This window comes from Mesoplodon bidens, assembly GCF_964165515.1.
Source record: "Mesoplodon bidens genome assembly, chromosome: 1".
Lineage (NCBI taxonomy): Eukaryota > Metazoa > Chordata > Mammalia > Artiodactyla > Ziphiidae > Mesoplodon > Mesoplodon bidens.
The window spans coordinates 57,453,912-57,476,298 of NC_138176.1; the positions used below are offsets into that span (position 1 = coordinate 57,453,912).

The 22,387-nt window shown below is 36.2% G+C and overlaps 1 protein-coding gene and 1 pseudogene across 5 annotated transcripts in view; one reads left to right on the plus strand and one right to left on the minus strand.

Moving 5' to 3' along the window:
• Positions 1-22,387, plus strand: part of ADGRA3 (adhesion G protein-coupled receptor A3) — a 118,394-nt gene that overhangs the window by 48,469 nt on the left and 47,538 nt on the right. For all 4 annotated transcript variants that reach the window (XM_081225377.1, XM_081225378.1, XM_081225380.1 and 1 more), the window contains 5 exons: positions 2,118-2,189; positions 8,893-8,964; positions 10,928-11,088; positions 12,737-12,950; positions 19,725-19,889. In XM_081225377.1, coding sequence (XP_081081503.1) covers positions 2,118-2,189; positions 8,893-8,964; positions 10,928-11,088; positions 12,737-12,950; positions 19,725-19,889 — 684 coding nt within the window. The remainder of the gene's footprint in view (positions 1-2,117; positions 2,190-8,892; positions 8,965-10,927; positions 11,089-12,736; positions 12,951-19,724; positions 19,890-22,387) is intronic.
• On the minus strand, positions 4,088-4,918 carry LOC308616915 (large ribosomal subunit protein eL33-like; annotated as a pseudogene). The gene has a single exon. The product of its transcript is annotated as a large ribosomal subunit protein eL33-like (transcript).

The following is a 22,387-nucleotide window of genomic DNA, read 5'->3' on the forward strand; positions in this document are numbered from 1 at the left end:
CTTGTTCAGTAGCACTTAACTTAATTACTATTATTGTCCCAGATGTTGCCTTAGCATTTTTTCATTGCCTTACACATTAAGTAGTCTCTTGTGTTCTTGCCTAGGAAGGTAATTGTCATTTATAATGTTCTTCCCACTAGAAAATACATTCTTAATTCCAAACAGCTAACTTGTAATTGAACTTATGGTATACAGCTTGTAAGCTGAGAGAGTCCTATACATAAACTCAATGAGATATAAAGATATTCTGCTAGTTGCTTCTAGATTACAGGCAGTTTTTCTTATGAGGCCTTAAATCATTCATTCATTTCAATGGTGCATCTCACTCGGCAGCCACATGTAAAGTATTTTTGTAAGTGTCCCATGCCTTTGCCTTTATTTTATAGATAATTTGGATCAGGAAGATTAAGTGGCTTTCTGAAGAATAAACTACCAGAAGTAGGTAAAACCTAGACCCATTCAGTTTCTCCTTTGCTTTATCAACAAATTCAAGCTGATTCTCAATTTGAATGAAAACCCACTACTAATACCTAAATTCCATTTTAAATAGGTATAGCTGTAATGAAATTGTTTCCCAAAGAATCAGTGGTAGTTACACCATTTAAAGCTCAGAATTGAGACAAGATAATGAATAGAGCACAAAAATGCTTGTTTAAGCAACAGTTCACAAGATGATGCCTAATTTTCTTAAACAGTAAAACCCAGAAATAGATGAAAATCAGCTGGAATTTTAAAAACGTCCCACACGATTAAAAATACTTAGCGTTAATATTCTGAGGAGCTGGAGCACAGCGAATGCAGATAAAGACTTGCATTGCTTAAGATTTTTTTTTTTAATCAAAAGTTTCCATAAGAAAGGGAAGGCAGTGCTATGAAATTTTTGGAAACCAGGATTACTTAAACTAGCTTTTGAAATATCTAGAGGAAAAAGTTAATGAGTAAGTACCGGATTCAAATACAAAGTCTTTGTAATTTCTATCAGACTAATACATTTTTTTCCCATTACCAGGTATACCATTTAGAATCAGTTTTAATTTAGAAATGGGTGGTACAAGTCTCTGAAGAGCAACTCAGAGTGAAATTCAAAGAATATATGCTTTTCTGTTACAGAGAATAATATGGGCATTGAAGAAAATATGATAAAAATATTTTTAAAATTTGGTTTAGAAAGTTTGTTTTAGTTCTTTAATTGAAATTCAAAATGATCAATAGTTCCAAATCTAACAACTGAGAAAACTTAAGATGAATTGTTTTAGGGCTTTCATTACTAAATCCACTGATGGAAAATGTTGCAAGCCATGCTGTCTTATTTGAAGAAATTGTCAGTTATCTCCCAATTAAAATGTAATCTGATTGAAATGTAAAATTGTATTCACTGTTCTTGGTGTGAAGAAAAATAGTGTAGAAAGATAGAACAAAATACTAAAATTATCACACAGATAAAAGGAAAAAAGTTTCATGGCTTGAGGAGAAGAAAAAAATGGATAGAAAGTAACATTTGATAGGAACTATAAGAAGTTAGGAGTGACTGGAAAAAATGGGCCGTTATCTAGATATAGTTATAAAGTAATTTGACTTGGAGCATAAATGACAGATCTGTAAAGTAAAAGCTAACTCAGTTTTTTTTCATTACAGTCAAAACTTCTGAGTATTTAAGGAATGAAATTAGAAAGTATTAAGTTTCAGAGGTTCTTGAGGAAATAAAAGTTTCGGCATTTTGGTAATTTGCCCTTTTACCCATTGTCCGTTAGATGTTGCCTGAGATCAGGCTCTGTTCCCTAACTTAACCTAGCATGATTAGCTGTGTAGATCATCAGAGACAGTAAGATAGTCTCATTTTTACTACTTCGGTTTTATCTTCAGTCATTTTACAGGAGTAAATGCTTGAAATATCAAGGGCACTGTAATAAACAGCGTTTAGCCTGTATGTGCCAGAAGTAAGTGAAAGCAAGGATTATTTCTTCTCTCAGTGCTACACTTGAGATAGGTGAATATTTCAGAGATGCTTAAAAGATAGGACTTGTGTGATACCTGGGTGCCATTCTTGAATATTGAATGTATGAAACCTTCATTAACCAAGAGAACTAATTGAAGACACTTTTTCCCTTTCTCTCTAGGGATCTGACAAACAATCGAATAGGGTGTCTGAATGCAGACATATTCCGAGGACTCACCAATCTGGTTAGGCTGTAAGTACCTCTTTCTTTCGTATTATAATACAAGGAAGCATTTGAACCAGCACCCAAATTTTTATGACCACCTATATATTTAATATTAAAATAACAACTATAGAGGTTACAGAAGTGGTAGGATATAAGGAGCTGGAAATTTAATCATGGAGATATAATGTTATCAGAACATAACAATGCATTATATCATCTGTCTGTCACTCACACGCGCGCGCGCGCGCGCACACACGCACACACACACGCGCACACACACACACACACACACGATGTAGTACATACCCCAGGGAACATGTCCACATTGAGAGACGTGATCAAACCTTTGCCAATTTGGGAAAATTTCTTGGAAGAGATGAAACTTGAGCTGATGGTCCAGATGGTTAGAAAGGAAAAGAAGTCAAGCAAATGATAAAAGGAGGTAGAAATAAGAGCGAGGCCAGTTTGTCAAGGTGAAGGCCATTGGACTTACGAGTAAAATGACCATCTGAATCACACCTCTGACCTTGTGATTATAGGTGAGTTGTTTAGCTTTTCTCTTTTTCAAATGAAAAAGTAGATTAATAGGGCTTCCCTGGTGGTGCAGTTGTTGAGACTCCGCCTGCTGATGCAGGGGACACGGGTTCATGCCCCGGTCCGGGAAGATCCCACATGCCGCGAAGCGGCTGGGCCCGTGAGCCATGGCTGCTGAGCCTGCGCGTCCGGAGCCTGTGCTCCGCAACGGGAGAGGCCACAACAGTGAGAGGCCCGTGTACCGCAAAAAAAAAAAGTAGATTAATAAAGTAAGTAAGTAAAGTAAGTAATTAATAAATAAAGTAAGATTAATAATACCTCAAAGTTATTATAAGGATTAATTAGCATTTGAATTATCTATACCTATATCTTATAATTTGTATCTAATATAAGTGCAGAACTTTGTATATGCCATCAAATGTATTTTAATTTATTTTTAAAATAGACTCAGAGTAACTAGAAGTAAGTTCAGTTATCTGTAATAGAGCTTTATACAAGACCATATGAAAAGCAGACTGAAGCTTAGAACTCATTCAACCCTAGGAAGCCACTGAAAGACATTGATGTGGGAAAATGGCATAAAATCATGATTTAGAGAAGAGCAATCTAGAAATAGGGTGCAGGGTGAAATGCAGGATTTAGGAGTAGAAGTTCTAATATTGAGATCACCTATGCTTTGTTCTTCTCTTTGTAGCTTTTTAGAATGTTTCTTCTGTTTCGTTCAAGTTAACTTTGAAAAAGCTATAGCAGCTTAAGTAATGAGATCATTTCATCTATACAGTAAGGGAGGGGTCTCCAAATCACTTGACAGAACAGAATAAAGTTACTCAGCAAATTTGTGTTTTTCAGTGTGCCCTTTAATTCTGGAGGAAAGATAGATGGCCAAGTTTATGTTTTTAAACAAAAGATTGATTTGGTGTACAGCTTTACTCATAGCAAGAAATTAATTAAATCAATTACGGTTTCCTTTTTTGTAACTGGATTACAAACAATTTCATTTTAGTGCTTTCATTATCTCGAGAGTTTTGTATTTTTGGTTTTAAGGAATGCATAAGAATTGGCAAAATGAGGCATTTATGGAGAAAATTTCTTATATTTTTGGGTAGCTATGAATCAAATAATGAGAAAGGGAGTCTGAAGTTTTTTGACCATTTTCTTGACTTTTGTTTCAGATGGATATGTAGCTTTGGTCTAGGGATTTTTGACCCATCAGAAAATGTTCTTTAGGCAAAAGAGCTGTGTGGGATAGTGCTTATATTAAGGCAAGTTACTATATGCTTACTATTATTATTATTATTTGCCTCCTGCCTTAAAAACAAACATTTTTGGAAGTTTTAGAGCTTGGGTTGTCTCTTACATTTTTACCAATTCTCTGATACTTGTGAGAATTTACAAGTCATGGAACACAGTGGACATATATCCAGGTGAATCATTAAAACATAGAAATAGCACTACCACGTTTCCTACTTTGAGATTGATTGAGATGATTTTTGTAGCCCATGTAATAATAGATGGTGGCTCTTTTTTTCATTTTTTTTTCATTTTTTTTTGCGGTACGTGGGCCTCTCACTGTTGTGGCCTCTCCCATTGCAGAGCACAGGCTCCGGACGTGGAGGCTCAGTGGCCGTGGCTCACGGGCCCAGCCGCTCCGCAGCATGTGGGATCTTCCCGGACCAGGGCACGAACCCGTGTCTCCTGCATCGGCAGGTGGAGTCTCAACCACTGCTCCACCAGGGAAGCCCTTTTCTTTTTTTTAAGAAAACAAGTCGGCAGTTTTATATATTTACTTTTCATTACGTTTAAATCCGTGAAGGGTATAGTGTCACATGGATTCTCTGTCCAATGGCCTTAGCAAGGAGGTTGCTTTGGAATTTAGCATGAACCATGATGCCACTGTTTCCATAAGCATAAGTTATCTTTTCCCAGATTACTCTGGTTTTGTTAGGTTTTCCACCAGGAGTTACTGAGTTGTTCTTTGTTTTGCGCACGTAAGCACATCTCCTGCCTAGATAAAATTGTTTCATCTCGAGCATATACACCTTCAGTTTGCAGGAGAGCCGTTTGCTCCCTCTGGTTCCGTAGATCCCGCTTATAGCCAGCAAAAATGGCCTTGGACCACAGCCTTCCAGACATATTTTTCCTGTTAGAAGTCCTGTTCCCAGCAGGCCTCCACAGGGTCCAAGAAGGCTGAAATAGAAAGGGTGATGGTGGCTCTTTTAAATGCAACAATATGACATATATAGAACTATACCTGGCATATCCTTTAAGTACTGTTCTAAGAAAAATTGGCAGTTGAGGTAGCTTCTTAACATTTTACATTTGGTAGTGTATATATGTCCATGCCACTCTCTCACTTTGTCCCAGCTTACCCTTCCCCCTCCCCATGTCCTCAAGTCCATTCTCTATGTCTGCGTCTTTATTCCAGTCTTGCCCCTAGGTTCTTCATGACCTTTTTTTTTTTTTTTTTTAGATTCTATATATATGTGTTAGCATACCGTATTTGTTTTTCTCTTTCTCACTTACTTCACTCTGTATGACAGACTGTAGGTCCATCCACCTCATGTAGTACATTTTTTAGGTTAGGAATCAGAGAAGCTCCCTAATTACTGTTTCCCACCCCAAAGAGTAAGTGTACAAAAGAAATCAATCTAGAGTGGATCACTGTTCTAGCTATTTCCTCAGCTACCTCTTCAGCTGAACTTTCTGGGTGACCCTGGAATTTGGGATCTTGGACTGGCTTGGCCTCTTAGCCAAGGGGGCTGGAAACCTTGGCAGACACCCTGTTGCATTCTCACCCATACTTCTTATCATATCGAAACATCTTGGCTTTGGCGATTCAGTGTAAAAATTCAAAAATGGCTTTTTAAAAATACGTCAGAGGATTCAGTGGACTTGGGTGTGGTGGGTAAAATTGATTAATTCTATGTATTGATCTCTGCCTTTATTGATGGAGAAATTCAGGGAAGTGAAACCATCCTCCCAGAGATTCCCATTGTAACTCTAGGAGTAACTGACAGATAAAGATGGGACCCGATAATGGACTTCAGTGAAGGCTCTGTCCTTCACTTAGGAAATTAATTGACAGAGAAATTGTCAGGAGATCAAAAAAAGCAAAGATTTCCTTTTTTTTCTTTATAAATTTTGATCAGTTTAAAACCTGTTTTCCCCTAAGAAAATTATACCTTTAATATTTTTCTATCAGAAATAATAGGTGAGTGATATTTATAAGAACTTCCTTTTTACAATTAAAAATTATTGATGCTGTTAAGTAATAAACCATATAGAGAGATACGAAGCAAAAGTTAAATCTCCCCTTCATCACTTCAGACACACCGTTCTGAGATAGCATGTACTAACTGGTGTATATATTCTCAGATTTTTCTATCGTCCCCCCACCCCCCGAAATGTATAGGCTTTCACGTAGGGCTTTAAAAATGTGCTCTACTCGACATTTTACTTAAAAAAATTTTTTACTAACGTATCCTTAATATCTTTTCAGGAGAATACATATTGATTTAGTTCATGTGAATAGCTATAGAACATTCCAAATATAGAACAGATCATAATTTAGTCAATTATTCCTCTGTTAATGTAGATACTATCTGATTCCTTTCCCCCTCCTTTAACAAATCATACACACTTAACTTACAGGAATACAAACATATCTGTGTAGCAAAAAGTAAGTAAAGAAAAATTGACAGAGTAAGAAACAACATTAGTGGGAGTAGGTGGATAATTCACCTACCACCCCATTCAGTAAACTACATTAGGACACAAGAGCGGTGTCTTCACTGTGAATGTTGTCATTCTCAGTTTCCTTATGCTTTTTTTGGTGTAAGCACCTCAGAGTTGGAATGGGATTTTAATGTTTTAAAGTATGTATAGGTTTTTATGGCCACCAGCCGAAGCCAATTACTTCATAGGTGTCCAGCCAAACAAATAGCAGTCTGTTCCAACACTGGAGGAAAAATTGGTTTGTGTTGGTACTTACTGAGAGGATGGCATGTCTGTCTCCAATGTGATTGCTTCCTCTGTGATTTCCAAGGAAAAAAAAATTATAATACCTAATAATTAGAATAAAGTTACCTGGTAATTAGAATCTAATGGTCCCTGTAAGCTGCAATTATTTTGTTTATACTTAAGTCCTATATTTGTAGAATATATTTTTATTTCCAACTTACTACTATGGACTCTTTCAAAACATCTACAAAAATATTACAGGTAATTGTATAAGGAATCTCCATGGACCCATCAATCAGTTTTAACACTTAGTACCTCATAGCCAGTCTTGTTTTAGTTACACCTCACATCTCTTGTCTTCCTGTGTACATTTTAAAGTAAATCCCAGAAGTCATATAATTTCACATAGGGTACCTTCATAAAAGTATAGTTGTTCATTTTAATTGCATCTAGGTTACTTTCTTAAAATGCTACAGTGATTTACACTCCATCAGCTGTACCCTTTTCGAAATCCACATTCAGTATTCACTCTGATAGGCCAAAAAAGAAAAGGGCATTGCTTTCATGGTTCTTTTGATTTGCAAGTATTCTTTTTGTTTTTTAAGTTCCTAGGCAGTTCTTTTATGAAGATCAAAATTATTTTATCCAGCCTTTTTTCTATCAAAAATATCCTAAGACAGTAAAAATGAATCCAGTGATTTTCTTACTGAAATCCATTATATCAGTATATTAATTTGTGAGGGATTGGTGTTTGTGTAATATTAAGCCTTCCCATCCAGGAATACGTTGCTGCAGGTGTCATGGTAGCAGCTGACCTCTCCCCCATCAATTCTCTTTCCTCTCCTCAGTGGAGAATCTGTCTACCCAATTGTCACTTTCTTCCACACTTGAAGGATGAAACTCAGACTCTGGAGGAGAGGCAGCCCTCCTTGCAGGTCTCAGGACTTCTTCCTTGAGAATTCTAGGTCCAAATATTATCATTCTTTTTTTTTTAATTATTTTTTTAAATTTATTTTTGGCTGCATTGGGTCTTTGTCGTTGCATGCGGGCTTTCTCTAGTTGCAGCGAGCAGGGGCTACTCAGCGAGCAGGGACTACCCTTCATTGCGGTGCACAGGCTTCTCATTGCAGTGGCTTCTCTTTTACGGAGCCCAGGCTCTAGGCGTGCTGTGGCACGAGGGCTCAGTAGTTGTGGCTCACGGGCTCTAGAGTACAGGCTCAGTAGTTGTGGTGCCCAGGCTTAGTTGCTCTGTGGCATGTGGGATCTTCCTGGACTGGGGCTCGAACCCGTGTCCCCTGCACTGGCAGGCGGATTCTTAACCACTGTGCCACAAGGGAAGTCCCAAAATTTTATCATTCTTGTTACTACAATAGGCACAGAAAAGATCTTGTGATGGTTGGATCATGCTGCCATTTTCCCAGAGTCCTTGCTAGCACCTCCTAAAGGTGGGGTCTGAACAGTCAGCCACCACAATTGAGCACCTACTATATACCCCAGTTTGTTACTAGCTGACAGAGGTACCCCAGTAAATAAGACACACAAGTCCTTCCTCTCCTGGAGCTTATAGTCAAGCATGGAAGAAATCACAAAAAAAGATTTGGTCAAACCATGATGGGTGTAACAAACTACTCATATTGTAGCATAAGGTGTTCTACAATTCGTACAAAACTCTGCAAGTGTTTAGGTATTAAAGCCATGATACAGGGGGAAACGAGAGAGGTTGAGTAATTTGCCCAAAGCCAACATGGAATTCTATCCCAAGTCTTTAGTCTTAAACCCTGGACTCATTTCACTCTGCCAACGTATTTTACTGGGTTACTGTCAGCTGTTGCTGGCCCTTCAGACCCTCCTTTTCCATGTTTTTTTTAAATTTTTGCTTTCTTATGTGATACTGAGTGAACACATGAAGAATAATTCTAGTTGCAATGAGAGTATGACTGAAGATCTAGTTCAGGAAGTCAACTTTGAGGTTCACATGATATTTGATAGAAAAGTCCTTATCCAGCAGTGATTTTAAATAATTTTGTTTACTGCTTTATATAAGGTTAAGAACAATTTTCTTCTTCAACTTTGGAGAAAATATTTACTAGATGTTTCTCTTCATAAGATTTAAAACAACTTTCATAAATTCTTTATAACAGTAGTTAATGATAGGACATTTTAGGAAATATAAAATAGATGAAATGATATATAATTGTTAGCATTTCTTAAAGTGTAATTATTTCCTTTTTTCCAGGAACCTTTCAGGGAATTTGTTTTCATCATTATCTCAAGGAACTTTTGATTATCTTGGCTCATTACGATCTTTGTAAGTAAGAATTTTCCTCCTGTTTTAGTTTTAGTAAATACATTTTAGTGTTTTAAAATTAAAAAGTTATTATATGGCTTAAGAGACTTCATAGGAAAAGCTTGTGATCTTACAATAATTAGAATCTCACTTGAGAACTTGCATTCACATTGAAAAACATACCATAAACCTTAATAATGTGTTTCAGGCTGGGACAACCATTTTCTCCTTAGAATACTACTCTATCTCTCTAATTTATATTTAAAGTAAATAAATTGGTAATTTTTTCTCTTTGTGTTTCCAAATCAGAAAATATTTTGTTCAGCTGATTAAATTCCCAAAGCATAAAATATGCCTCTCTCCCTGTGAAGAATTTATAGGGCTTCCCTGGTGGTGCAGTGGTTGAGAGTCCGCCTGCCGATGCAGGGGACACGGTTCGTGCCCTGGTCTGGGAGGATCCCACATGCTGCGGAGTGGCTGGGCCCGTGAGCCATGGCCGCTGAGCCTGCGCGCGTCCGGAGCCTGTGCTCCGCAACGGGAGAGGCCATAGCAGTGAGAGGCCCGCATACTGCAAAAAAAAAAAAAAAAAAAAAGAATTTATAGTTAAGACTATGTTATGCTTTAGCGATTTAATTTTATCCTGTAACTCCATCCCCAAACTGAATTCACAACTTATTACTGACATTTCTAGGCATGCTTACATAGAATGCCCGCTTTATGAAGTCAGTGTAAGGTCATATTTACATAATTCTCTGTAGCTTTAGAACTGGCTGATTTTTTACCCCCAAAACACAGTTTTATTAAGTGCAAGATTATATAGGAGTTACTTTTGAAGCTAACTGTATCTTCAGATAAACCTTAATGTATTTCAAAGTATAAGTTATAATGATTTCTGTTGGAATTACAGTTAAATATAATGTTTTTCAAATTTTTATGGTATATAACATATGGGCTTGAGTCTCTTTTTCCAGTGAAAAATGTTTTCTCTGCCAGATGTCTCTGTTTGATATATGCTGACTTCTTCCCTTTTTTCTCTTCTCCTCCCCTTCTTTTTTCCCTTCTCTCCTCCTCATCTTTCATTTCCTAAATTTATCATTTCATTCTCATTTAGCAGTTTTCATTGGGATGTAGCTGATAGGTTAGGCGCTCATGGTGCTGCTCACCATGGCAGACATATGTATGTACTTCTAGAATCACACTGCATCAAACTCTATCTGGTCTTTTTGGTACTGCTACGGTTCTTATCCAGAAAACTGCTTTTTAGTGAAAACATCTCCTTTTAGTGGGCTCATGTCAGCCATTTCTGTGAAGTTTAGGAAATGAAAGCTGTAAAAATAATCTGACTTTTGAGACCCTGGATAGCAGCAGTGTAGGAAGTATTTTCATCCAAAAATTGGGCAAAATTGCCAGTGTTTATAACTGATAGTGCTGGAAACTGACCAGAAGGTGGTGCTTAGGAATTAGAAGTCAGCCAGTCATCCTAGTCAGATAAACAGAATATAACCATGTGAAACAGTCATATATTGCTTTATGTTGCCAGAATTAACAGACTTTGCAGGTATTTAAGCCAAGAACATGGCAGTGATGCTGGAAAAATTGGAGAAGGCTTCAAGATCCAGTATTTGTGCCACAGACTTGATGAAAGGGTAACAGTTTGATAGACACAAAGGATGGGGATGTGGTATTCCAGTACCCTGGGCTTCAGGAGTTTGTTACATAGATGAGGAATAGATTTTGTTCACATACCAACTTTGATTGAAAGTGGCGTCACTCCCCAAATCAGTAGGGAAGGGAGCTGGGGTCAGGCATTTGGCGTCATCTCAAGGGAAAGGAGACCATAACCAGTTGATGGTACAGTATGTGCTATAGTGTGGTAAGGGTGAGCAGGAATGTGCTTGCCACCCAAAGGGTAAAGCCAACATAAAGCAAAAATGCTATTTAATTCATTCACCATAACCTCTAAATTGCATTTTGTATGCTACAGAGAATTTCAGACTGAGTATCTGCTGTGTGATTGTAACATACTGTGGATGCATCGCTGGGTAAAGGAGAGAAACATCACGGTACGGGACACACGGTGTGTTTATCCTAAGTCTCTTCAGGCCCAGCCAGTCACAGGTGTGAAGCAGGAGTTGTTGACGTGCGGTAAGGAAGACAAACTGAGAAAGGGTTAACTGTATTTTACTTGCTATCTTGTTTTTCCTGACAAACAGCAGAGTTCTGTTTACGCATTGGGACTGATTACAGCTGTCAGTCTTCATGGATTTGATAATATTTAATCTTTGCTGACAATTAAGTCAGCTGAATTAAAAAACATTTTTTTGATTGGTGTTTAAAGTTCTTAGGTTCTGAACAGCTTTCTTTATGAAATTCAGTTTCAATAAATAGTATAGATCTTCAGATTTTCTAACAGCAAATCAGGAATTTGTTGATAGTAATAAAATCTCAGGATACAATCACACTTTTTGTTGGTGGGGTGTGAATGGATACAGCCTTTTTGAAGGATAGTTTGGCAATATGTATTGGTGTTCTTAAAGAGTTGATACAACTTCATATAGTAATTCTGCATGTAGGGGTTAATTCTTAAGAAATCATCAGCTATGTATGTAAATCTTCAGACTTTGTGAACATATCCTAAATTCTCAAAAATAGGGCATTGGTTTAATTATGGCACATCAATTCAGTGAAATAGTATGCAGCTATTGAAAATCATGAATTTTAAGAATATCTGAAGGCTTGAGGGAAATAACACATTTACCATGTGCTAAATGAAAAACAGAAAACAAAAACATAAACCAAAAACAGTCCTTAAAATGATAGAGGTAGGTACTAGTTTAGTCTTTGTGTTTGAAAATAGACAACTGTATCAATTTTTTCCATTTATTTTTATTATCATTATTGTTGTTTCACATGTAAAATATGCTCATTGGATTAAAGATTTATGAAAAGAAATAATGTATACATATATCAAATTACCTTGGTGTACACATTAAATAACTTATAATTTTGTCAGTTATACCTCCATTAAAGATGGGGCGAAAATGAAAAAACTAAAAGAAGAATAAAAACAAAACCCATACTTAAATTCTTATCACTCATAGGTAGCTAATGTCAAGGATACCTTGGTGTGTATCATCTTCTACACCTTTTTATTATGTTTTGTCCAAAATATCATACACTAATGTTATTTTGTAACCTTTTGTAACTGGAAATGGTGTAAACTTGTTTCCTCATCATATAAAAGATGCATACCAATCCAATATATAGATGTGGCCATAACTTATTTTTTCATTACAGAGATGTAGCCATAGCAATTTCCTTATTACTGCAGATTTAGGTTAATAATTTCTCACTCTGTAAACATTAAAAGGATTAATTTCCTTGTGTACATCTTTACACATTAGCTATTTAGATTAGAATACTACTAAAAGTAGAATTAATGTGTTAGACAAAGGGACTAAACATTTTAAAGGCTTTTAATGAGCCAAGAGATTTGTGTACATTTTTGCATATGTAGTTAAACTTTCTCTCTTTTATTTTTCTTACTGGAAGGAAATATATCAGCTTTGTAAAAGTTGATATGAAATGGTTTCATTTTAATTTTACTTAACGGTGCTTTCATCTTGGACCCTCTTAATTCAGTAATAGCTTTGTTGATACTAACATTAGAATGCTGATTACTGAGGAATTTGTTTTTCCATTTTTAAAATTTCAATTAGAATTTCTATAATTTTAAATTTTGGAGTTTGAATATAGTATTATATTTGTTAACTGAGTATTTTACTGTCTCTAGATCCTCCCCTTGAATTACCATCTTTCTATATGACTCCATCTCATCGTCAAGTTGTGTTTGAAGGAGACAGCCTTCCTTTCCAATGCATGGCTTCATATATTGATCAAGACATGCAAGTGTTATGGTATCAGGATGGGCGAATAGTCGAAACTGATGAATCCCAAGGTATCTTTGTTGAAAAGAACATGATTCACAACTGCTCATTGATTGCAAGGTAAACTTTTTTTAGATGAGGAATTGTCTCTGTGGATTTTATTTATCATTTCAGAATTGTACTGTTTAGTTAGAATTTGAATATTTTACCTTCTTGCATTTAAAAAAGCGAACTTCTGACATTTCTTTTCCTGATTGTTACTTATCTTCTAAAATTAAATAGCTATCTTTTCCATCCAGTTTTGGAGGAAAAAAGCATAGGATAAAAGGGAAACACTGTTTAAAAGTGGGAGACTTTTTGTTTAAAGTCTCAAGAGGAAAAAATGTAAACTTTTAGTGCCAAACTTAATTTCTAACAATTTTCTGCTACTAATAAGCTTAGAATTTCACTTTTGGGAACCACCTAATTTTCACTGTCTTAAGATTAATGTAACATTTTAAGATACTTCCTTTTTTCACCCCGCTAGTATAAAAGAATATAACACCTGTCAACCCCATGATTGGTGCAAGCACAGCAATAGTTAATTTGAATGAACTTAAAAGTACAAAAAACAGGATAAAAATAAATATGATGTTATCACTTATCATATTTTATTTTGGTAAAATCTTAATCTGTAGGTATTGAATTTTCTCTTTCCTTCTCTCTGCCTCTCTTTCTGTCTCTGTGTATCTCTCCAAGCCTTTTTCTGTCTCTCTCTGTCTTTCCTTCCTACCAATTTCATAAAGATAAACCTTGGCTTGAATATTGAAGAGTAGATCTGTAGTTTCTCAACTGTCTCCTGGGGCACTTTAGGGTAGTATTACAAAAGCATCATGAAAAAATTACCAAGAAACTAAAAGCTGTCTGAGTTGAGACTCAGGTTTGGGAATTTTGAGGTTCGAATATTCTATTTTATAATATCTCTTTCTCTTCTGAGATTTTCTATCTGTCTGTTAGAAGCATATTTTCACTTGTGTCTTTTAACTTTTATAGTAGATACCCTTAAATCCTTGCTTTCATATTCCAGTATCTGGGTCATCTTGGGATCATCACCTTGACTATTTTTCTTATGAATATGGTTTATATTTCCCTATTTAAAAAATATTGTTTATATGTCTGGTAACGTTGGATTGTATCCTGGACATTGTGAATGATTTGCTATAGAAAAGTTGACAGAGTACAGCTTATGGGACAAATCTGGCCTATGAATGTTTTTTTATAGTTTTAAATGGTTACATTTCAAATGGTTTAAAAGTACCTACATAATCTCAGTGTTGCGTCTTGGTCAGCAAAGCCTAAAGTATTTACTATCTGGCCTTCAAAGAAAAAGTTTGCTGACCCCTGACTCTGGATTCCTTTGTATTCTTCTCAAGACAGCTAGTTTTGTTTCATTGAACAGTTACCTTGGTTAAATTCAAACTCCTAGATCTGGCTTTTCTGTATTAGGCAGCCACTGAAATCTGCTTGGTGTTTGCCCTGTCTGCACGTAGGTCAGGGTCAGTTAAAGAGCTGGGTGGATTTTATATGCAGAAGTTTGGGCTTCCAGCCAGGCTCCTTTCTACCTCTGTCCTCTGATTTTTCAACCAGTAAGATTTTGAGTTTCTATTTGAATAATGCCTGCCCTTGGGCAAAAGCCATTAAAAAATTTCCTGGTTACTCCCCACTACCAATCCCTTCTTCCTACTGTCAGGTCCTCTTTGGTTTCTGCTTGCTTTGGATCACTCTCCATGTGTTCAGATAGTTATCATATTGTAGTTTTGTTCACAGCTTATAACTAACTGTTAATTGCAGGGAGGGTGGTTTGATAGGAGCCACTCTGCTATTACCAGAAGCAGAGTTCTTTTATTAGAGGATAAGATTGTTAGGAAAGTTTTTTATATGTTCTTTGCACTTAATATTAAGTTCTAGTGAGAAGATTCCAATTGTTACATTATTCTTACTGTGTGATAATTTCACAAGTGTATACATATGTCAAAACTTACCAAATTGTATATATATATATGTATTTTTTTGGCTGTTGTTGGGTCTTGGTTGCTGAGTGCGGGCTTTCTCTAGCTGCGGCGAGCAGGGGCTACTCTTTGTTGTGGTGCGTGGGCTCCTCGTTGCAGTGGCTTCCCTTGTTGCTGAGCACAGGCTCTAGGCACTTGGCTTCAGTAGTTGCAGCACGCGGACCGGCGGGCTCAGTAGTTTTGGCGCACGGGCTTAGTTGCTCCGTGGGATGTGGGATCTTCCCAGACCAGGGATAGAACCCGTGTCCCCTGCATTGGCAGGCAGATTCTTAACCACTGCACCACCAGGGAAGTCCCCAAATTGTATATTTTAAGCAGTTTATTTTATGAGTAGACAATAATTGACATATAATACAACAATAAAGCTTTAAAAATGTAATAGAACACTTTTCTGAATAAAAGAGCCTTTTTAAAAATTTTATTGAAAAGTATAGTTGATTTACAGTGTTGTGTTAATTTCTGCTCTACAGCAAAGTGACTGAATTATATGTATATTATTCTTTGTCATATTCTTTTCCATTATTGTTTATCACAGGATATTGAATACAGTTCCAAGAGCTTTAATTTAACTCTTAAATTTTGTAGCTATAAAGTAACTAGATTTACTTTATAAATTTATTTCTGTAAGTCATGTTTAAATTAATCTAAATTCCTTTAGCATTACAAAAAAATTAATTCTAAGGATAGGAACTTCTCCTAACATTTTTTTTGTTGGTAGGGACACTTACCAAAGTGAAAATCTTTCATATGAAGACTGAAAAGTCCTTTACACAGAGTTAACCCCAGAATAATAAAGAAGTTGTAGGAAAAGGAAATATGTGCTTATTGGACTGGTTAACCTCATACACCTCTTGATTCTTCATTGGTCTCCTCATGTCGTTGATCCTTCATTAGTAAGAATCAGAGTTTGTATTTTTCCTAGACACTGAAATTGAAGCTACCTCCTTCTCCTTAAATCTCCTAATATGTCGTGTTGAGGATTCCTGAAAAATTTATTCCGATAATTGATTTTAGACATTGAAGGTATTGCTGAAAGTTAGGTTAGGACCATTTTCCCCAGAGGGTATGCTAATGTGTCCTGGGGTGCCACAGTGTGTTAACGGAGGTGCTGTGTGGTATTTTAAGTGTTTGAGCATAGTGATACTGGACATTTGTGAGACATGACACAGCTACCAGCTCCAGGCAGTTAGGGTGTTGAATTTACATGATGCTGCATCCCTTTTGCTGGTGCCATACTTTAGATAATGGGATTTTGAGTTACTATGGTGCAAAGCAAGTAGTGTGTGAAAATCATTTTGGAACAAGGAATATAGTTGTCACTGTTTGATCTGTATCTAATGTTTGATTAATTTTGGAGTGCCCAATAGGCATGCACAACCCCTTAGGAAGTAGTTGTGGTTATGAATGAAATACTTATTTTAATTGATGTGTGTTTTTTTTTTCAAATGGCTACTAAGTTATTAGGACATATATACACAGTTTTAGGATTGCATTTAGTCATTGGAACCACCCTAGGTGTTTTTTTTTGTTTTTCTTTCTATTTTATTCTGTTATAGTCAATTGCATTTTTTAACATCTTTATTGGAGTATAATTGCTTTACAATGTTGTGTTAGTTCCTGCTGTGTAACAAGGTGAATCAGCTATACGTATACATATAACCCCATACCCCCTTCCTCTTGCACCTCCCACCTACCCTCGCTATCCCACCCCTCTAGGTGGTCACAAAGCACCGAGCTGATCTCCCTATGCTATGCAGCTGCTTCCCACTAGCTATCTATTTTACGTTTGGTAGTGTATATATGTCCATGCCACTCTCTCACTTCGTCCCAGCTTACCCTCCCCTGCACCGTGTCCTCCAGTCCATTTTCTACATCTGCGTCTTTATTCCTCTCCTGCCCCTAGGTTCATCAGAACCATTTTTTTTTTTTTTTTAGATTCCATATATATGTGTTAGCATACGGTATTTATTTTTCTCTTTCTGGCTTACTGCACTCTGTATGACAGACTCTCTAGGTCCATCCACCTCACTACAAATAACTCAATTTCATTTCTTTTTATGGCTGAGAAATATTCTGTTGTATATATGTGCCACATCTTCTTTATCCATTCATCTGTTGATGGACACTTAGGTTGCTTCCATGTCCTGGCTATTGTAAATAGTGCTGCAGTGAACATTGTGGTACATGACTCTTTTTGAATTAGGGTTTTCTCAGGGTATATGCACAGTAGTGGAATTGCTGGGTCATATGGTAGTTCTACTTTTAGTTTTTTAAGGATCCTCCATACTGTTCTCCATAGTGGCTGTATCAATTTACATTCCCACCAACAGTGAAAGAGGGTTCCCTTTTCTCCACACCCTCTCCAGCATTTATTGTTTGTAGATTTTTTGATGATGGCCATTCTGGCCGGTGTGAGGTGATACCTCATTGTAGTTCTGATTTACATTTCTCTAATGATTAGTGATATTGAGCATCCTTTCATGTGTTTGTTGGCAATCTGTATATCTTCTTTGGAGAAATGTCTGTTTAGGTCCTCTGCTCATTCTTGGATTGGGTTGTTTGTTTTTTTGATATTGAGCTGCATGAGCTGCTTGTAAATTTTGGAGATTAATCCTTTGTCAGTTGCTTCCTTTGCAAATATTTTCTCCTGTTCTGAGGGTTGTCTTTTGGTCTTGTTTATGGTTTCCTTTGCTGTGCAAAAGCTTTGAAGTTTCATTAGGTCCCATTTGTTTATTTTTGTTTTTATTTCCATTTCTCTAGGAGGTGGGTCAGAAAGGATCTTGCTGTGATTTATGTCATAGGGTGTTCTGCCTATGTTTTCCTCTTAAGAGTTTGATAGTGTCTGGCCTTACATTTAGGTCTTTAATCCATTTTGAGTTTATTTTTGTGTATGGTGTTAGGGAGTGTTCTAATTTCATTCTTTTACCTGTAGCTGTCCAGTTTTCCGAGCACCACTTACTGAAGAGGCTGTCTTTTCTCCATTGTATATTCTTCATTTCTTTATCAAAGATAAGGTGACCATATGTGCATGGGTTTATCTCTGGGCTTCCTATCCTGTTCCATTGATGTACATTTCTGTTTTTGTGCCAGTACCATACTGTCTTGATTACTGTAGCTTTGTAGTATAGTCTGAAGTCAGGGAGCCTCATTCCTCCAGCTTCATTTTTCTTTCTCAAGATTACTTTGGCTATTTGGGGTGTTTTGTGTTTCCATACAAACTGTAAAAATTTTTGTTCTAGTTCTGTGAAAAATACCATTGGTAGTTTGATAGGGATTGCATTGAATCTGTAGATTGTTTTCACCCTAGGTGTTTCTTTTAGGCTAGGGGCATTGTAGAAATTATCTAGTCAGTGAAGGAACCATGAACCAAGAAAATCTGGGGATCTCTGGATTAGAGAATGCTTTTTATTGCCAAAATTTTTTATACACTTCTTCCTAGTTCAATAGAGTTATGCAAAGTATAATGTTTGACAGACTTTCTGGTTATTTAAATTTAATGTCAAACTCTTCTGTGTCATTTTACCTTGAATATATTTCAATGTTTTAGTTTGTTTACTAACTTACTAAAGATGATAAATATTTTCTTTGATTCAGAATCACAGTGCCTCAAAGTCTTTATAAGAACATTTGTTGTTGTGTAGCCATTAATGATTTTAGGAAGCTAGAAAAATGTGTTTTAATTTCAAGGCATTATTTTGTTAAGTTAATTAAAATTATACATGCTTTATGTCTAATGATTTATTTGTATCTACATAAAAGCAAAGTATAGTAGATCATGTGGGGGGAATAACGTTTAATTGAAGGTTCTGACATTTGCTCTTTAATTAATAGGTTTTATATTAGAGAATTATGATTTCATCTTGAAAGTTGAATTTTCTGACAGCTACTTAGAAATATAGCTGTTAAAAGTTGAAGTGTACTTTTAAATGGAAAGCTACTTTTGTTAAAGCATTAATTGGTAATTTATTAAATCTTTTGAGAGACTTAACAAGTTTTAACCCCTTTTCCACAAAATATTTCATCTTAAATATTAATTACACACTTCATAATATTAGTCTTCTTCATGCTTGAGTATGGATCTGAAAAGGTAGATGTAACTTGGAAACTCTCTATTGGTTTTTTTTTAAATTATCATTTTGTTTTTGATTTTTTCTTTTTTTATTGAAGTATAGTTGATTTATAATGTGTTAGTTTCAGTTGTACAGCAAAGTGATTCAGTTATGCATGTATGCATGTATCTATTTCAGATTCTTCTCCCTTATAGGTTATTCCAAAATATTGAGTGATGTTCCCTGCTGGTTACCATTTTATATACAGGAGTGTGTGTATACTGATCCCAAACACTCCTCCCCCCTTTCCCCTTTGGCAACCATAAGTTTGTTTTCTATGTCTGTGGGTCTATTTCTGTTTTTATTGTTTGTATGTGTAATCTAAAAAAAAAAAAAGGTTACAAATGAACTTTCATACAAAATAGAAATTGAGTCTCCTTTAGTTTTGCTGAAGGAAGTGCCATGATGTTTCTGCCTTGGCCCTTGGTTTCTGCTCCCTGTGGTGGCCTGCCCTCCCTTTTCTTGGAGGGAGAAGTCTCAGTGCCACTCCATTCATTCTTCTGCTATAGCTTTTACCGTAGTATTTTAGGTCTCCCTTTACCTGCCTGTCTTGACCTGCTGCTGAAGTATGTAAATGGAGGGGTTATTTATTATTATTATTATTATTTTTAATCTAGCAAGCAAGCGCTTGGCCTACAGCATACATTCATGTTTGCTCAAAGAATGATTGAAGCACATGTTGTCTTCCTTCTTACCTAACCATATTTTCTCTCTCTTTAAACTCTTTCTTCATGCAGTGCCCTAACCATTTCTAATATCCAGGCTGGATCGACTGGAAATTGGGGCTGCCATGTCCAGTCCAAACGTGGGAACAATACAAGAACCGTCGATATTGTGGTCTTAGAAAGCTCTGCACAGTACTGTCCTCCCGAGAGGGTGGTAAACAATAAAGGCGATTTCAGGTCAGTGACATGGAGAGTGCTGGAGAGGGCTGACTGGCCCCTCATCTTTTTATTCTCAAAGGCATAGGCATATGTGATCAGTCTCCTATCCTCAGAAAGAAAATTTGAGAAATGTATGTGTATTCACATATATATCCTTATATATCTAAGGACTACCCATAAGTGATTTCAGAATCATTTATGGAGATTAAAAGTAAAAACAGGTGCCTGAACTTTATCTCAGATCTATTGATTTATGAGTCTCTGAAGGTTGAGCCAGAAGTGTTCATTTTATCAGGTGGTTTTGTTGTAAAAGTTAAGAACCACTACTTTAGGAAACAGTTTGGAAATTCTACTAAAATAGTGTGCTAATAGCATTTCCTGGTTTTTTTAAGGGCTTTTTTGGATGACCTTTGGAAGGTTTTGTGGTGCTAATTGACTTTTAACCATAGGCAGTTAAGTAGGCATCGTAATTAGCAGAAACACATAACCATTATTCCTCCCCTTTGGTTCTTCTGGCAATTAAGCAAGAGGGACTTTGAGAAAGGAAGGCTGTTGGGTGGTCTGAAAGCTGGGGAGCCACTAGTGTTGGACTCTGTTAAGATGATCAGAATGGGTTAAATACTGTGATTTGTTTGCTGGTTTTTTAGTAGAAAGTTTAGAATTTGTGAGAGCTAACAACTTTTACCTTAGACTCTCCTTACTTTCAAAGTTGCTTTAAAACATTATCTTTAAATATGTCATTTACCTAAAGTTCTTTATGTTTAGAATTTTAGTAGTGAGTTATATAGTTAATATAAATGAAGGGAAATATGTAGCTCTGTAAAGCAGCATAAAGATTGTTGAATACCCAGTTTATAGCTGTCTTATGATTGGTGATATTGCTGCCTTGTGGCTGTAAGTCTGGTTTTTAAGGATAAGAAAAAAACCCTTTGGTGTTAATCTTTCAAGTCAAAGGTTAAGAAGCAATAACATCTTTACCTCAGCTACTTCTTCATTGATTTTTTTAAAATTGTCTTTCTTCCTCCTCCCCCTCCCCCTTTTAAAATTCTCCTTGACATGAATGTGTGGAAATCATAATTTATTATTGCCAATGGATAAGTTTTTTATGTGGATTAACTGTTAATCTATAATATTTAAATATTTAAAGTATACTTTAAAGTGCAATATATAACATTTGTTAATTTTGTTAAATTCAACATCTTCATTAAATAGTCATAGTATGTTTTCTGCTTATGGTGGATTTTCTGTTTTTACTCATAGTTTTGGAGTCTTTTCCATTTTTAAAAATAGAAGTAGAGTCTAATCATTTAACTGATTAATGAATTATTTATCTTTTGACATTCTGTAAGATATTATACGGTTACAACTTCCACTGCATTAATAAGATTTAGTTTAGTCTTGCTTGATCTTTTATATAGTTTTTCATAATGCATTCTATTTTGGTGTGGCTGATATTATAATTTAGCAGTTCATATGTTATGAGTCAGCTATAACTTTTATTAAATATGTTATTTTCATTCCCAGTTTTGGAGAAATAGAGCTCAAATAACAAAGATTTCTCTCAATCCAGTTAGTGCTGATCCATACCAGCAGGTCAGTGTAGTCACTTCACTTGCACAGTGACTGTACAATTTATCTGGGCTTCACCCAGATAAATTCGGTTGTATGTATTGGACGTCTTCAAGACCCACCCCCCGCCATCCCAGCCAAGTGCAGAAGTTTGCTAAAAGGACTTATGGGATTCAGCGTATAGCTGTAGTGACACCTAAGATATAGTGATACAGTAATATACATAGCTGGATAATAAGGGAAAAAGACACAGGTGGGTTCTGGAGAGATCCACGTGTAAGGTTCTTGATTATCTCTGCCTCCCAGGAAGGTCACACAGAGCTCACTACTCCTCAAGCCTTGAAAAGACGGCAGCCTCGGTATAGTGTTTCTGCCCAGGGAAGCCCACTGGAGACACAGCACCCAAAGTTCTTGTTGGGAGCTGGTCATATAGGCATCCTCTGCCTACCTGATACCAAAATTTCAGACCCCCAGGAAGAAAGCAGGTGCTCAGCATACACCATATTGCTTGTCCAGACAGTCTAGGTACAGTGAATCACCCTTACCAGTTAACTGTTTATGGGAACACTCCAAGCCCCAAGTTCCTAGGTGCCACCGAAGGGCCAGCATTGCAAGCAGGCCTTTCTAAGGAGAGCAGTCTTGGGCCTGCTATGGTAGCTCTTTTCTACACATATACTAACTCTCCTTCTGTGAAAGGGCAAATTCTATTTATATTGGATAAGATTCTGACCTTATGTAACTAATGGTTATATAAGCCAACAATATAGTAACAGTAATTAAAAAGAAACCCAGGACCATTTGGTGTACCATTTTTCTTTTCTACTGGGTAAGATACAATTTCCCTGTCTGTTTATACGTAGAATATTTTAGGAAAATATTCTGTTAGGGTAATAAAATACACTTGGCTGATAGCTTAAAACGGTTTAGTCCATTTTAACTTAAAAAAA